This window comes from Mesoplodon densirostris, chromosome 12, assembly GCF_025265405.1.
Source record: "Mesoplodon densirostris isolate mMesDen1 chromosome 12, mMesDen1 primary haplotype, whole genome shotgun sequence".
Taxonomy (NCBI): Eukaryota; Metazoa; Chordata; class Mammalia; order Artiodactyla; family Ziphiidae; genus Mesoplodon; species Mesoplodon densirostris.
The window spans coordinates 28,877,699-28,893,838 of record NC_082672.1 but is presented as its reverse complement, the minus strand read 5'-3'; the positions used below and the strand labels follow the sequence as shown (position 1 = coordinate 28,893,838).

Sequence of the window (16,140 nt, the reverse complement as noted above, 5' to 3'; positions counted from 1 at the left end):
CATTTGGGAAGCCGAGCCACTTCTATTTCCTTCCTGTTTGAACAGAAAACATGTGAAAGAGTATAAAGGAAAGAGAAGGAAGCAGTTTTGTATTGTACTTTTTAAAATCACTGATATATAGATGGATGGATGACTGGTTGATACATAGATATTTAATTTTTGGACATCATGGAAAATTGAAACTAATTAAATTAATAGTATCTATTTTTTGGTAAGTCTTTTTGATTTTATTCATTCTAATGAGTGTGACATTGTATCTCATTGTAGTTTTTTTTTAATAGATCTTTATTGGAGTATAATTGCTTCACAATACTGTGTTAGTTTCTGTTGTACAGCAAAGTGAATCAGCCATATGCATATGTATGTCCCCACATCCCCTCCCTCTTGAGCCTCCCTTCCACCCTCCCTATCCCACCCCTCTAGGTCATGTCAAAGCACTGAGATAATCTCCCTGTGCTGTGCTGTTGCTTCCCACTAGCTAACTGTTTTACATTGGTGTCAAGAAGCATTTCCAACAGGTTCGATACAGTGCCTCTTGAATTTATTTTCATATAAGGATAAGTGGTTGAGAGATTGGCCATAGATTTACTTTTTCTTCAGCCTTACTGAGATATAATTGACAAACAAAATTATAAAGTTTTTAAAGTGTACAATGTGATGTTTTGATATATGTGTACCTTATGAAAGGATTCTCCCCCATTGAGTTAATTAACACATCCATCTCCTCACATATTTACCTTTTTTTCCAGTGAGAACATTTAAGTTCTACTCTTTTAGCAAATTTCAGTTATACAATACAGTGTTATCAACTATAGTCACCGTATTATACATTAGGTCCCCAGACCTTATTCATCTTACAGAAGTTTACTCTTGAGTTTAACAGTTTCATGGGAAGTTCTAGCTCTAGAAACAACAAAGCACTTCCTGTTTGCTTTTAGGTGGAATCTCCAACTGATAAAGCAGGAAACTTCTTCTGTTCAGACCACTGGGAAGGGGAGAGTCTGAACACTCAGCTGTTCACACAGGCATCGCCTGTGGCAGATGTGCCAGTAAGTACACGCCCATGTTATGAGATGTTGGTGGCTCACAGAATTCTGTGTGTGGCATGTGGGACCACTGTGGTTTTGGCATTTAGTGCATCATACTTCTAAATATTCTCTCACATGCTTATTTTCTTATGATTATTAATGTTGAATATAAAGTGAGATTTTCTACATGTGTTGGAAATAGGCTGTGTTCCATTGCAGACTTGTTTATTTTCTTGTGATCTGAGAGTCCTTGCCACTTAAAAAATCTGCTGCATGTATATACACATTTCCATGAAAACAGAATATTAAGTTTTACATCTTCTTTTAAGTTACTTATTTGTCTTCTAAATGTAGTATAGGTTTCCCCTTCTATCTGAAAGTAGAGCATTCCTATGATACCTTTAGTAGGCCAAAATGACATAAAGCAAAGAAGCCGTTTACCTTCGGACATATCTTGCTAACAGGTGCAATAAATAAATAAAATTTAAAAAAAGAAACAAATATAACATAGAAGCAGACTCACAGATACAGAGAACAAACTAGTTGCTGCCAGAGGGGAGAGGGGTGGGGAGAGGGACGAAATAGGTGAACCGGATTAAGAGGTACGGACTCCAGTTATAAAGTAAATGTCACAGGGGTGTAATGTATAGCACAGATAAGATAGTATTTTTTAATAACTGTGTATGATGTGTAATCTATAAAAATATCAACTCACCATGGTGTACATCTGAAACTAATATAATATTTTAAGTCAACTATACTTCAATAAAAAGTGAATAAAAATAATGAAATTGAGATAAAGCACAGATACTCACACAATTCAAAACTATGGGGCTTGATGCTGAGATGCTGAGTGTAGTGCCTGGGGAAGGAGCTTGGTGGTGCCACTCTGACTGCTCAGGGTGTGTGCTGCCTCTGTAACAGTTGGCTGCAAAAGAAAAGCAAAAATTCTCTTCAGATTTCTTTTGGTTAGCAGTTAGCAAAAATATTAGGTACTAACGTAGGACTTTCGTAAAAGCAAAGTGGTGTGAAGTGAACTGTTGAATAGCAGGGGAAGCCTGTATTTCCTCCTTGCTAAGTTGTCTCCTGTTTGGTTTTATGTAGCATCTAGCATAGTGTGAGTCATAGTGTCTATAGTAAATTCCCTTTATTGTACCCGATATTGCATTGCTTTGGTTACCACCATTTTTTTAATAGACTATTTTTCAGAGCAGTCTTAGGTTAACAGCAAAGTTGAGCAAAAGGTGCAGAGATTTCCCATATATCCCCTGGCCTCACATACGCACAGCCTCCCGATCATCAACATACCCCACCAGAGGGGTATATTTGTTACAACTAGTGAGCCTACATTGATACATCATCACCCTAAGCCCAGAGTTTATGTTAGGGCTCACTCTTGGTGTTATTCCTTCCATGGATTTGGACAAATTTGTACTGACATTTATCCACCATTATAGTATCGTGCAGAGTAGTTTCAGTGCCCTAAAAGTCCTCTGTGTTTTGCTACTATCCATCCCTCCAACTTCTGGCAACCACTGATCTTTTCACTGTCTCTAGTTTTGCCTCTTCCGGAATATTATATAGTTGGAATCATACAGTGTGTAGCTTTTTCCAGCTAGCTTCTTTCACTTAGTAACATGCTCTTAAATTTCTTCTGTGTCTTTTCGTGGCTTGGTAGTTTTGTTTTGTTTTGTTTTGCCCTTGGTTAACCATCATCTTAAAGTTTGTAACTTGTGAATGATTGCCCTTTCCTCTTATGAAGAATCAAAGCTAATAGCAATTGCTAATATTTATTCAGTGTGTACTAAGTGGTGAGTAATAGTCTAAGAGCTTTAGATACATTAACTCGCCTAATCCTCACAAGGTTGGCAACATTATCATTTCCATTACACCAGGGGGGAAACTGAGGCACAGGGAAGCTTAGTCACTTACTCAAGATTGTATAGCTTCTAAGTGGCAGTTCTGGGTTAGAATTTTAGTTTAGTTCTAAATTCCATAATTTTCACCATTATACTATACTGCCATTAATCTGTAAGTCAAAAATATTTCTTTACCAATATATGAAATAAACAGTTCTCTCACCAGAGTTTAGTAAATTTTTAAAAGCACAAATTTATTAATCCATTTAGCAGATGTATTTTGAGTGCCTGCCTCATGCCTAGAACTGTGTGGGACCCTGAAGATTTTTGCTTTAGTGATGTTTGCCGCAGTGGGATTAGGGTTAGTACATAGCTGAGTTCTCAGTTTAGCTCATTGGGAAGAGAATTTCTGGCAGATACCTGCATTTTTTTCCTGCCAGTGTGTGTCAACTCATAGCAATCTACTCTCTAAAGTGTTAGAATTGTGTCGGCTCTCCTATTATCCAACCTCATTTAAATTTCAAATTATTCTCTTTCCCTTTAGAATATTCTTACAAGTTCCATTTTAATGACACCAGTATCGGAAGATGAAGACAATGTTCTCAAAGCATTTACAGTACCTAAAAACAGGTCCCTGGCGAGTCCCTTGCAGGTAATTATTATTCCAACATTGGTATCTAAAAAGTCATTCACTAAAAAACTTTTTTTTTTAAAAAAAAGAAAAACATTTTAGACATAGAGGAGTGATGCTTTTAAACAACTCCCAATGTCTAAAAAACTCCTAAAATTCCTTGTTGCCGCTCATATGAGACTCACTGGAAATTTTTTATTAGAACAGGCTCCCAAAGCCTGATGAAGTGAAACATTTCTTACTGTGACTGAGACTAAGATTGTTAATTACACATGTGTCAATACCTCCTTCTTCTACTTTTAAAGGTTTTATAAAAAATTGGTATAGTTTAATTTTAGTTTCAAAATTTTTTATGTTTTCTGCTCCCTCACTAAGCCATCAAAACTCAGACCCTGTTTAGATTTTCAATGAAGTTTGAAATTAGATAGCTAGAAAAGAATTACAACATATTTGACTATCAGAATGACAAACTCAACTGTCAGTGTTATGTGGCTAATCTGTAGTTGAACATCTGCTCCCGGGTTTTAATATCAAAAGAAATTTCCCTTTTTTGAAGGATGATGAAATACAACAAATTCCAAATTAATCCCGAGCCAAATGTAAATAAGGATGCAAATTTGTTCCCTTAAATTATTTAAAGCAGTTCCCAACATTCAATAGCCCAATACCCAGCCACCTGCTGAGCCCTCCCCTCCATCCTTCTGTGCTACACCGAGGGAAAAGCCATAGCCCCTGCAGCATGCAGAGAACCTGGATTAGGAAGTGGAAAGTCACAGTTGTCCTGTGAGGGAAAGGCACTGTGATTTGAAAGACTGTCCTGTTCCTGGAAGGCCTTTCCCGTCACTGCAGTAGGCCTTCTCTCTCCAAATTGTGAGACTCTTAAGACTACCCTCTTTAAAGCATTTGTGATATTTAGCATTATTTTTAAGAAATACAAATACAGCTGGAAGGGCTGTAGGCACACTTTGTGTCTTAATTCCATCAGATTGCTCTCCTTGTGGCTTCTATCTGATCCAACTGCTTTGATGAAAGGTGACTGTTGACTGGAGTGTGGGCTAGGGAAATTCTGTCCTTGCGGGGAATCTGGAGTACTTCCTGAGTCAATCAGGCTTGGGTAGCCATGTGAAGAAGACTCAGAATATGACAAAGAACTGGAAGATGAGGAAAAGAACAGAAGGGGGACATACGGGGGACAAAGAAAGGGGGTTAGAAGGATGTTAGGGCAAAGGTCAGCCACTTCAAAATTTTACCTAGAGCTGATCCTAGATCCAGAATGAAAATGTTTTTTTTTTGGTTTTTCTTTCCTTCTTCCTCCTTGAATTATTTGGCCCTAGGTTTCCAGAGCATAGAATTTGACTAGTGCTATCAGTGCATTAATTAAACTAGGTTGAGTTTTATGTATATTTTGTAACCTAGGCTAGGATCTGACCGATATTTATAATAGTATAAAAAAAGTGCATTCTAAGTGGCAAAGTGCAACATATATATATATTTAGGGACAGTTATCATTATGTAGGTTGAAAACCCCTGGTTCTTTCCCTAAAACTAAATCCTAAAGATTTTGGCCAAACCAAATAGTGTTTAGCAAAACCTAAGTCTAAACCTTTATGCAGATATAAATAAAATATATCCAGCTAAACATGGTACAGATATAAAATATATATATTACATAAAATTTGGCAAGAGTGTCAGATTTCTAAAAAATAGGTTGTCTAATTTTTACCTTGAAGATTTTAATACTAATTAAAAAATAATCAGTATGGAACTTTATTATCAGCATATTTATATTTTATTTGATGGAGATATTACTTATCTTTGAAACTCAGTATTAAGGAGTAGCTCTATTTTTTAAAATTTATTTATTTTTGGCTGCACTGGGTCTTCGTTGCTGCGCGCAGGCTTTCTCTAGTTGCGGTGAACGGGGGCTACTCTTTGTTGCGGTGCGCGGGCTTCTCATTGTGGTGGCTTCTCTTGTTGTGGAGCGTGGGCTCTAGGCCCACGGGCTTCAGTAGTTGTGCCATGCGAGCTCACTTGTTGTGGCTCGCGGGCTCTAGAGCACAGGCTCAGTAGTTGTGGCACAAGAGCCTAGTTGCTCCGCAGCATGTGGGATCTTCCCAGACCAGGGCTTGAACCCGTGTCCCCTGCATTGGCAGGCAGATTCTTAACCACTGCACCACCAGGGAAGTCTAGCTCTGTTTTTATTAATCAGTATTTTCTAGTATATCGGTGAGTCGTATGTGGCACTCTACAGATTCTGGTATTGTATGTTGAGATTAAGCCACCTACGTACATCACATGGTGAAGGTAACATTTGTCGGCTCCACTAAACTAAATAATTGAGACCTATAAGTTGATTGTGGAGTCAATGCTTCTATCTACATTATATGGTTTTAGTGATTTACACCACTCAAATATATTTTAATAACCTGCTATAATAGATAACTAATTCATTTTAAGAATGAATGAGTGAATGGCATGCACCATGTATCTCCTTCATTTTGTGTCATGGAAACCTAGCTTCTCGTACCATAGAAATATGTGATTCCTAAAATGTTTCAAACTTTTGTGATAAATATCAGAAAATGCATCAGGTGATTCTAAATATTTAAGCATAGGTTGCCTATATTTCATATAACCCTGACTCAACAATAGTTATGTAGGTTTTTAAGCAATTTGGTAATTTTTTATTAAAACCATTATGCTTTATCATATTTCCATTGATAATTCAATTTGACCTAATTAGGCAGATTTCTCATGAACAGTATTGTTGAACATATTGTGCATTTGTTAAATGATCTGGCTATTCAACTTGAGTACTTTATATAACCTAGAAATTTTGTCATTTGTACTTATAATAAATGAAATGTTAAATGGGATTTTAACCAAACAATCTAGACATTTTTGTTAGAGTGCATTTAATTAAAACAACTAAATATGACTCCTAAAATATTTTAAATTTCCAATACTTCTAAAATGTAAAATGTCATTTGTATAGTGTAGTTGATTGTCTATCCATCTAGTTGACTAAATAAATTTACTTAGGTACAAGAAAAGTTTACTGAAGACTACACTAACTGTGCAATTCTGTGTTCTGTCATTTCAGTGGTAATGATCCTTGGCTTAATTATAGCTGTAACACTTTAGACAGAGTAGTTATTGTTTTGAGGCCCCAAATATTGCAGCTTTATAGTTCAGCTTCTAATGCACATATAAATGCATGTGCTTATACACGAATACGTGTAATAGTTACATTTCCTTCCTCTCTTCTTGGAACCAGCCATTTCCCTAAGGTGCTGTGATCCTTTTAGTGGGAAATGGTATGTGGAGACCAAACTCAGGGTGCTAAGTATGCCCATTTTTTATGCGGGTTGTCATTGAGAAGCAAAGAATTTTAATAACTCAGAGCTTTCCATATAACCCCTAGTCCATAAGCTATAATGTTAAGAGGCTATTATAAACCATTATGCACAATGTTATATTTGGTTTTGAAATTATTTATACTTGATCTTTTTTTAAAAGGAATTTGCAGCAACTGCATAATAGTATAATAGTTGGATTTCTTCTTCTTTTTTTTAGTCGCCTTAACTTTAATTGTAAAAACAAACAGGATCTCTTATAATAAAAATGTTCTGAGACATTTTTGATATTTGTGTCTTTCATATAGCTCAGAATATGTGAGATTTTCGGACCATTGTGCTGTTTTCCTCATGCTGTATGGTAGTAGAGAATGGAGTCTAGAAGCTTATACACAAATGAGGAAATAGACATTCAGCCTAGAAAGCTTGCAGTTTGGGGCAGGAAAGGCAGATTCACTGTGGAACACTACTGGATTCTGCTGTTCGAAAGTTACCCTGAAATAGCCCAAGGCAGACACACACACATACACACACACACAGCTTCCTCAGCAAGGAGAAAAGAACTGCCTGTTTTTCTCAATGTGCTTTCAATTTGCTTTACATTTTGAAATAAATACATTATGCCAATAAACATTTCCTAAGGTAGACATTTTCATTGGTGGATCTGAAACTGTACTTAAGTTATAAGCCTCTGAACTTCTGTATTTTTCTCTTAAATTATAATTTCCTTTTATTCCTGTTTAAAACCCAAATGTAAAAGATGTGTTCATATGCTTTTTACTCACTCACTTTCCTCTTTTTTGTAACCACAGAATGACAGCCTTAAATTTTAATTTCCTGACTTGGCTTGTCCTAGCCTTACTTTTTAAAAACAGTGAGTTTAATTTAAGTAAATTTCTCAAGCCATTAATACTTAAACACATTTGCACAGCATCAAAGAATCTCACGATATTATTGCAAAGCAGTTGAAGCTCACTTCTTCAGTTCCATGTGCTTTGGATTGCTTTTTGCATGATCGGCATTGCTAAGGAGTGTAATAAGCTAGCATGCAGGCAACAGGCACCTGGGTTCTAGTGTAGACATCACCAGTTTCTAACTGCATGTTTTTAATCCATTAACTTCTTCAGATGAAAATGCTTTCATTTTTAATTGGGGACTATAGTATTTCCTCCACTTATCATGCAAGGTTTCTATGAAGATCAAATGGATATAATATTACTTTCAAAATAGCAGCACAGGGCTTCCCTGGTGGCGCAGTGGTTGAGAGTCCGCCTGCCGATGCAGGGGACACGGGTTCGTGCCACGGTCCGGGAAGATCCCACATGCCGCGGAGCGGCTGGGCCCGTGAGCCGTGGCCGCTGAGCCTGCGCGTCCGGAGCCTGTGCTCTGCAACGGGAGAGGCCACAGCAGTGAGAGGCCCGCGTATCGCAAAAAAAAAAAAAAAAAAAAAAAAAAAAATGGCAGCACACTTGCCAATGTACATTGGTGGTACCTATTTTCGGGCAAAGGGTATGCACTGTCCCTGTCCTTAGAAACATAGGCAAGGAGGCCTCACCAACAGGCAGGTCCATTTGCACTCTGGTGTATTATTTCCTCTCACATGTTCTTTCTCATTCCTGTTCCACTCTGGCAGAACTGTGTCAGTGGGTCACCAAAAGAGATTGCTGATTCAACTGATTCCTGAAATAAAGGTAGTCAGATCTCTTTGGTGTTATGGAGATGAAACAACTGATTTACTGGTCTTCTTTATTTTTCTGCTGCTTGTGTTGGCATGTCAACTGACATAGAAACAGTCCGTCTCTGTGTGACATAGATCTTTCCAGGCATTTCTTAGTGTTAGTGTGCTGTTGTTGACCTACTCCCCTGGATACCTCTGTATCCATTTGGTTCTCCCTTGGGTCACTTTTTTCCACTTGCCCTGGCAAGATTTCACATAGCTGTCAGTAATATTTCAGTGACCTGCTTTCAATATATCTTATATAATAAGCAAGTTTACCATGTACTGTTTTTGGGGTGAACTGAGAAAGGCTAAATGAGTGAGGAAGGCAAGTTGGGCTCAAATTCAGAGTCCTCTACCCCAGAGAGTGCATGACCTGGATTTTTTGTTTGTTTGGTTGGGTTTGGTAAACACTGTGATATTGAATCTTCCCTGGGCCAACAAAGATAGAATTGCTTTAGAGCAATTTGGCACTTATCTTAATCTCAGTCGTTGAAAACCAATATGTGACTAAGGAAAGAGCTATTCTTCCAAAAAGTTGTGACATCTGAGGCTATGGGATTACAACTGTTGGGAAGTCTATCCACATGTAAGATGAAAAGAACCCTAGAGACACTGGGGACAAACTCCAGATTTGGGAAAAGTCCATCCCTATTAGCGATTGTTAACTTAGACGTGGGTGGGATGTGGAGGCACTGGTGGATGGCACACCCTCCATCACCATCTGGACCTTTGACTCGCGAACTTTTAGGTCTCTTTTCTATGAAAAGTTAGCAGCTCTGAAGTTGGGAGCATTTAATTGTTTTGTGCAGACATAAGGAAGCATTTATGCGTGGGAAAAGTTTGATAACCATTAACCTTACCTTAGCCACACTTCATCTCAGGTTTATTCTTGACTTTCAAGATACAGCTAAAGATTTCAACATTATCTCTTAGATAACTAATACTTTTTTTTTTTTTTTCTTTTTTTTGCGGTATGCGAGCCTCTCACTGTTGTGGCCTCTCCCGTTGCGGAGCACAGGCTCCGGATGTGCAGGCCCAGCGGCCATGGCTCACGGGCCCAGCCGCTCCGCGGCATGTGGGATCCTCCCGGACCGGGGCACGAACCCGTATCCCCTGCATCGGCAGGCGGACTCTTAACCACTGCGCCACCAGGGAGGCCCGATAACTAATACATTTTAAAAGATGCCCCACTGGGAAGGAATTCTGACTTTTAGAATTTTAGTCCAGAGTAATTCTTTTCTTCAGATAGGTTAAATGGAATTATCAAATAATTCTTAGGATTTTGGACACCATTTATATCTGCCTATTATTTTTAAAAATGAAACAGAAAAACGTAATACCATCTTATAAGTTGTTTTGGTTTTGCAAAATCTTTTTTTATGACTTAACGCAAGTTTCTTATGAGGTCTGTGAACTGTAAAGCACATACCCTGCCAAGGCTATTGACAGTAGCAGCTACTGTATGAAGCTGCTCTATGAATATAGCAACAATGGCAGTTCTTGTTCAGCATGATGAAAAAACCATTCATATTCTAAGTGAAAATGTGGAGATAATTTAATTCTGACAGAAAACCACCTGTGGACATGGTCGTGTCTCATTTTTTTTCTTCTGTTTTATATAAAGGATCTGAGTATTTATTTAAAGTGCTTCAGCAGGATATCCCAGTTAGACCTCTGACAGTCCGTTTTCAGTTCACTTCTGCCCAGGGGCAATTAAAGGTAAATTATGGGATAAGTAAGATAACTCGCGGGCAAGAGGAGGAGGATGTGCAGTAGGATTATTAATGTTGTAATGAATTAGGGTAGAGTGACATGTCTGCAACAGCACCATGGGTTAGTCAGTTAACAAGAGTTCATGTGCAGAAATCTGTAATTCTTACTAATTCTTTAGTGTAAATGAAACTAACATTTAAGGAGAGGGAATGAGGAGGTTGCACAAGGATCTATATGACAGTATTAAAAAACATCCTTCTAGCATGAAGACATTGAATCCTCCTTTGTCAGAACTATTCCATCAGCTTGAAAAGTTGCCCCAGGGCCCCAGGGCTTCAAGGTAAGGAGGGAGAAAGAAATAGCAGGAGGAGGCGGCTGCCCTTTTGGCTGGTGGACTTCAGCATTTCCTTTCTTACCCAAGTATTCGACCTTCTGCTCTTCCCTTACCTTCACAAAGTAGGTATGTGTCTGCTCTGACCAGTATTTCCATTCATGGTTGTAAGAAGTGCTTGCTTTGTACTCTCACGGTGTGGAAAAGGAGCTGCCCACTCACGTTCGCCTTTTTTTCTGCGCTCAGTGGTTCTTGCACACAGTGGCTACTGTGTCTTGGTGTCTGTCTACACTGGGAGGTTCAGGTGCTCCAAGTCGTCTTGCCCTCCCTCAACTCTGAGCTTCAGGGCTTAGGTGCCCCTGAAATGCTCTGCTTTCTGAAATTCGGATAGTTCAGTCAATTTGATTTCTTTCTTCATAAATTTCATCTTGACTTGGGGGAAGCTGACTGTTTGAAAGGTGTTTTCAAAGTACTAACTAAAAATATATGGTACCTTCTTTATATTGATCTTGTTTTAAATATCTGGTCCTGGAGGAAGAGCCAAACATGAATAAAGTGATGAGCCATCTGGGAGATCCAACAAGAACACAGTCAAAGTCCAAGCTGAAAATATACTAAGCCGATAACTGTGTTAGATTCTCTTGAACAGACACTGGGAATCCTAAATTAAGTACTATGTTGTCAAGGATCAGGACTTGAATTTTACCAAGCGTGAGTGGTGCGTAGTAAGCACTTGTTAAATGTTGTCATTTAATCCACTGTGTCCCTTCCTCTCTTCCTTGCTCCTCACTTTTATCTCCGTTTTCACCTACATTCTCCCTTCCCCTTCATTTGTTTGCATGTATTCTTTCGAAATATGTATTTTTGGGTTTTGTGTGTATCTTTATGTTATTTTTTGCTTACATATAAGATATTAGCATATTAAGATTTTTTATTCTGTATCTTCTTTTTTTTTTTTTTTTTTTTTTTTTTTTTTTGCGGTATGCGGGCGTCTCACTGCTGCAGCCTCTCCCGTTGCGGAGCACAGGCTCCGGACGCGCAGGCTCAGCTGCCATGGCTCACAGACCCAGCCACTCTGCGGCATGTGGGATCTTCCCGGACCGGGGCACGAACCCGTGTCCCCTGCATCGGCAGGCAGACCCTCAACCACTGCGCCACCAGGGAAGCCCTCTGCATCTTCTTTAGTCACTTGCTTTTAAGATCCATATACTTTGTTCTGTGTACATCACTGATTCTAAACCCTGCATAGTACTCATGATGGACAGCCATCATCTTTAACTTTTCACTCTCAAATGGTAGTTAGTATATGTCATATTGTTATTGTATGTCACATTGTCATATGTTAGGATGTCACAGTGTTATTATATGTCACATTGTCATATATGTTCTATGAGTGTCACTACAAATACAAGCTCAAAATTACAATGATAACATTAAATTTTATTTTGTTAATTGGATTCCTTGTGTCAGTTAGGTGTTTCAGTGCTGCACTGAAAAATGTTAGCAACAACATGTAAGCAGTCAACTAAACTAAAATATGAGATTTGGATGGGCAGATAACACACCAAAGAAATATGTATATGTAATCCACTTCCTTCAAACTAGAGAAACATCATTTATTCAGAACTGTATCAAAGAATGCTTAAACTACTCTGGTGATTTTACTTAGGAAAACATTAAATGTGACTCAATGGCAGAAGTCAGCCCAGAACGCCTTGTCATCTTTGTCCTGTTGCTTTTGTGATTCACAGTTCCGGGAAAATATTATGATAATCAATCTTGCCTATGTAGTATTTCAAGTTATGTATTGAGCCTCTGAGCCTTGAGAGTAAATATGTGTAAACTTGGATGGTGCCTTTACATTGGCAGTGAGATGGCATGACAGATTGGGCAGAAACTGGGTAATCTACTTAGTGTCCTGTGAAAGTTTACAAGTTAGAAACATGGCACTGTAAACCTTATGTCACTGAAAATTTATTCCAGACCCTAGGCAAGGAAGCCCCAACACCATACAAATACCACGTTCATTCGGAATTATCTTACCTATTTGCTAAGTCTGATGACTTTGACACCTCATCTAAGCACTTCTTCCTGCATTCCAAGGCCCTGCTGACCAGTCCCTACAATTTCCCACTGATAAGAACTCTAATGGAAGCAGCGAGTTAGAGCCTGGATTCACATTTCTACTTCATCACTTCTTAGCTGGGTGACTTCAAGGATGTTGCCTCAGCTCTCTCTTCCTTTAAAATTGCCTGCTCTGTAAAACAGGTGTAATGAGCCATACTTATGCCACTGGTGTTTTGTGTGAGAATTAAATGAGATGATACATGTAAAATACTTAGAAGCATGAGTGGTGCGTAGTAAGCACTTGTTAAATGTTGTCATTTAATCCACTGTGTCCCTTCCTCTCTGTCTCCCAGTCCCTCCCACAAGCAATGTACAAACTGCAGCTTCCTGACTCTTTCATGTTACTTTCCCACCTGGGTTACCCTCTTTACCACTTGTCTATCTAAACCCTGCCTATTCATGCCCTTTGCCTAGAGCATTGCCCTGGCTGCTCGTTGGTGTCCCGTCTCCTCCTCATCTGGCCGTGGGACCACAAACCTTTCATCTGCCTGTCATCACTCCACCGGTTTCACATGTGTTCATTTTTTCTCTTAAAGGACAGCAGAGGCCTTTTATTTCTTATTCTTCTTTTGTCCATGAAAAACATCCCTCTTAGATATCAGTACTAGGAATAGTTGTGCTTTTTAAAACCACTGATTTAGTTTTGCGCTTACAGACAGCAAATCTTATATCTGCCTGTGTTTCAGTTTCCTTCTTTGCATTGACTGCTAGAGAGCTCAGAGCCATGTTTGGAGTTTACATCTTGCTGTACATTATAGTTCATGGCAAGTGTTTTGAATACAAATCTCACCTCATCTTCATATTATTTATTTTTTCCACATTTCTCTGTGACCCTGCCTTGTCCACTTTTTAAACTCTCTTTGCTTATATTTATTTTGTAAGCATCTTAAATCCTTTTGGGAACTAAGTGGGGCACAAATAGTACATATTTTGGTTTGAAGCAACATGGAGGGAAGGCAGGAGCCAGGGCTTGCAGAAGACAGACACAGGTTCAAAACCATTACACTAGTTACCCATAGAGTGGCCTTGGGCAAGTTATACTTACTTTTTGAGTCTCCATTTCCTGCCCAGTTTAAGAGAGAATGAACCTCCCACTCAGGGTAGTTGTGCTGTGTAAATGAGATCATGTGTGTGAAGGATCCAGATGCTGCCCATGAGATATTAGTTCCATCCTGTATCTTCCAATGTATCTTTAAAAAGTAAGCCATCCAAGTAAACCGATATTTCTTAATTAGTTGTTATTTAATTGATAAATATCCATTTTAATTGATAAATTTAAATTTTCATAACTCATCTTAATCAATTTAATTGTTTAAAAAGATATACTATGTTTAGTAGGTGTTGATCCATTCCAGCACCTACAGGAGCTTCTTTGCTGGGTGGATCAAGTACTCACCAGTTTGCTTAATGAGTAAATGCCCACAGCTCACCTTAGGTATCTGTGGGATTAGACTCATTCCTGTCTCCAACTCTGTAAAATCTCCTAATAGACAAAAGACACTCAAGTGTGAAGAAACAGCTGTATCTTATCATACTGCTTGGAGTGGGTTTTCTCTCCTCGCGATAAACAATTTCTGATAATTAATATCACTTAAGAATGCTGGATTCCTGGTTGTCAGAGGGAAGATTTTATCTGACAAAGGCTCCCTGGTGTCTGCTACTTGCTGTCTGGAGGTCAACATTTTTTTCTGCTGGCCCTGCTGGGACTGGGAATCCATTTGTGGGCTAAAGTGTGTGCTTCCCGGTCTGACCTTGCTGTTGCCTTCTCTCTCCCCGTTAGCCTTGTAGCGGTGCCTGGGAAACTACATCCTGTGGGAAGACAGACGATCAGATGACGGCTTCCGGTCAGGCTCGTAAATACGTGAATGCCTTCTCAACCCGGACTCTGGTCATGTGAGACGTTTGCAGACAAGCATTATGGTTTTCAGAACACTTCAATTTCATTTGGGATATAGCATTCCTCTACATGAAACTTTTCATGAATGGGAGAAGAGCCTATTTTTGTTGTGGTACAACAGTTGAGAGCAGCACCAAGTGCATTTAGGTGGATGAAATCGTATCAGATTTCACCCAACTAAACGAATTTTTTTTAAAAAATTAATAAATAACAGTCTTACCTAAATTATTAGGTCATGAATTGTAGTCAGTTGTTAGTATCTTACTGCAGATATTTTTTTTTAAAAAAACATAAAATGATTTATCTGTATTTTAAGAGGACCAGTATTTTTTCTGTGATGGGGTTTTTGAAATTTTACACAAAAAGGTACTCCAATATTTCACTTTTCTCAATCACTAAACACAATGCATTACTATAAGTGTTGGCTTAACACCATGGAATAAGTAATCAATATTGTAAATGCTCATTTATGGTTAATAACATTGGAGGTACATTTACTGTACTAAACCATTTTATGAGGGTTTTTTGTTAGCTTGCTTTAAAAATTATTACTGTATGAAATAGTTTTATAAAAAATTATATTTTTATTCAGTAATTTAATTTTGTACATGCCAAATGAAAAAAAATGTGTTTTGCTGCTATGGTCTTAGCCTGTAGACATGCTGCTAGTATCAGAGGGGCAGTAGAGCTTGGGACGGAGAGAAAAGAAACTTGGTGTTAGGTAATTGACTATGCACTAGTATTTCAAACTTTTTTATTTTATATATATATATACTTTTTTTCCTTTTGTAATACATTGGAAAACTTGTTTGGGAGATTTTGCATTTGTGGTTGTTTTTTGTCTTTTGTTATTGTCGGTTTATAAGAGCATGCATTGCACTTCTTTTTTGGGAGATCTGTGTTGTTGATGTCCTATGTTTTGTTTTGAGTCCAGCCTGACTGTTGTTTAATTCAGGGGTTATGTGTTTAATCAGCAGTCCCCATGGTTTCTAAGTGTATAGTCTCAGAACTTCCACACAGAACCTGTGTTTGCAGTTGGGGTTGATAGCCAGTTCCTGCCTTAAGAACATTTATTGCAAGATGGCCAGCACTGAACTTTTGATATGACAGTGTACTTACTGCCTTGTAGTGAAATAAAGCTGTGCCCTTATTTTACTTACTTTTGACTTCTTTCTTACTTTCGACTGTGGACAACAGTTACAATTTTAAGAAAATGGAGTGAAAGCCGAGCACTTTCCTCTGTTCATAATTTGCACACCATCTGAACTTCACTTGAAGAAGCCAAGAATTATAACTTTGGAGAAAGAAGGACAAGCAAACCAAGTTCAATAGTTCACAAAATAATCATGTGCAGAATGACAGCTGGGAAGAATCTTCCAGAATCTATCATTCAGGATTCCAGCAGCATTTGAATTGGGATAATGCAAGGAGAGGTCATTTACAAGGGTACTGATACCACGGATGTGGGCAGGGGGTAG

The 16,140-nt window shown here is 38.4% G+C and overlaps 1 protein-coding gene across 2 annotated transcripts in view; it reads left to right on the top strand.

Annotated features, from left to right (window-relative positions):
- MYB (MYB proto-oncogene, transcription factor) overlaps nucleotides 1–14,872 on the top strand; it is a 33,396-nt gene extending 18,524 nt beyond the window's left edge. For both annotated transcript variants that reach the window (XM_060114716.1, XM_060114715.1), the window contains exons 13-15: nucleotides 939–1,049; nucleotides 3,432–3,539; nucleotides 14,546–14,872. In XM_060114716.1, the coding sequence (XP_059970699.1) occupies nucleotides 939–1,049; nucleotides 3,432–3,539; nucleotides 14,546–14,662 (336 nt within the window). In that variant the 3' untranslated portion in view covers nucleotides 14,663–14,872. The remainder of the gene's footprint in view (nucleotides 1–938; nucleotides 1,050–3,431; nucleotides 3,540–14,545) is intronic.
- Nucleotides 14,873–16,140: the final 1,268 nt, after the last annotated feature.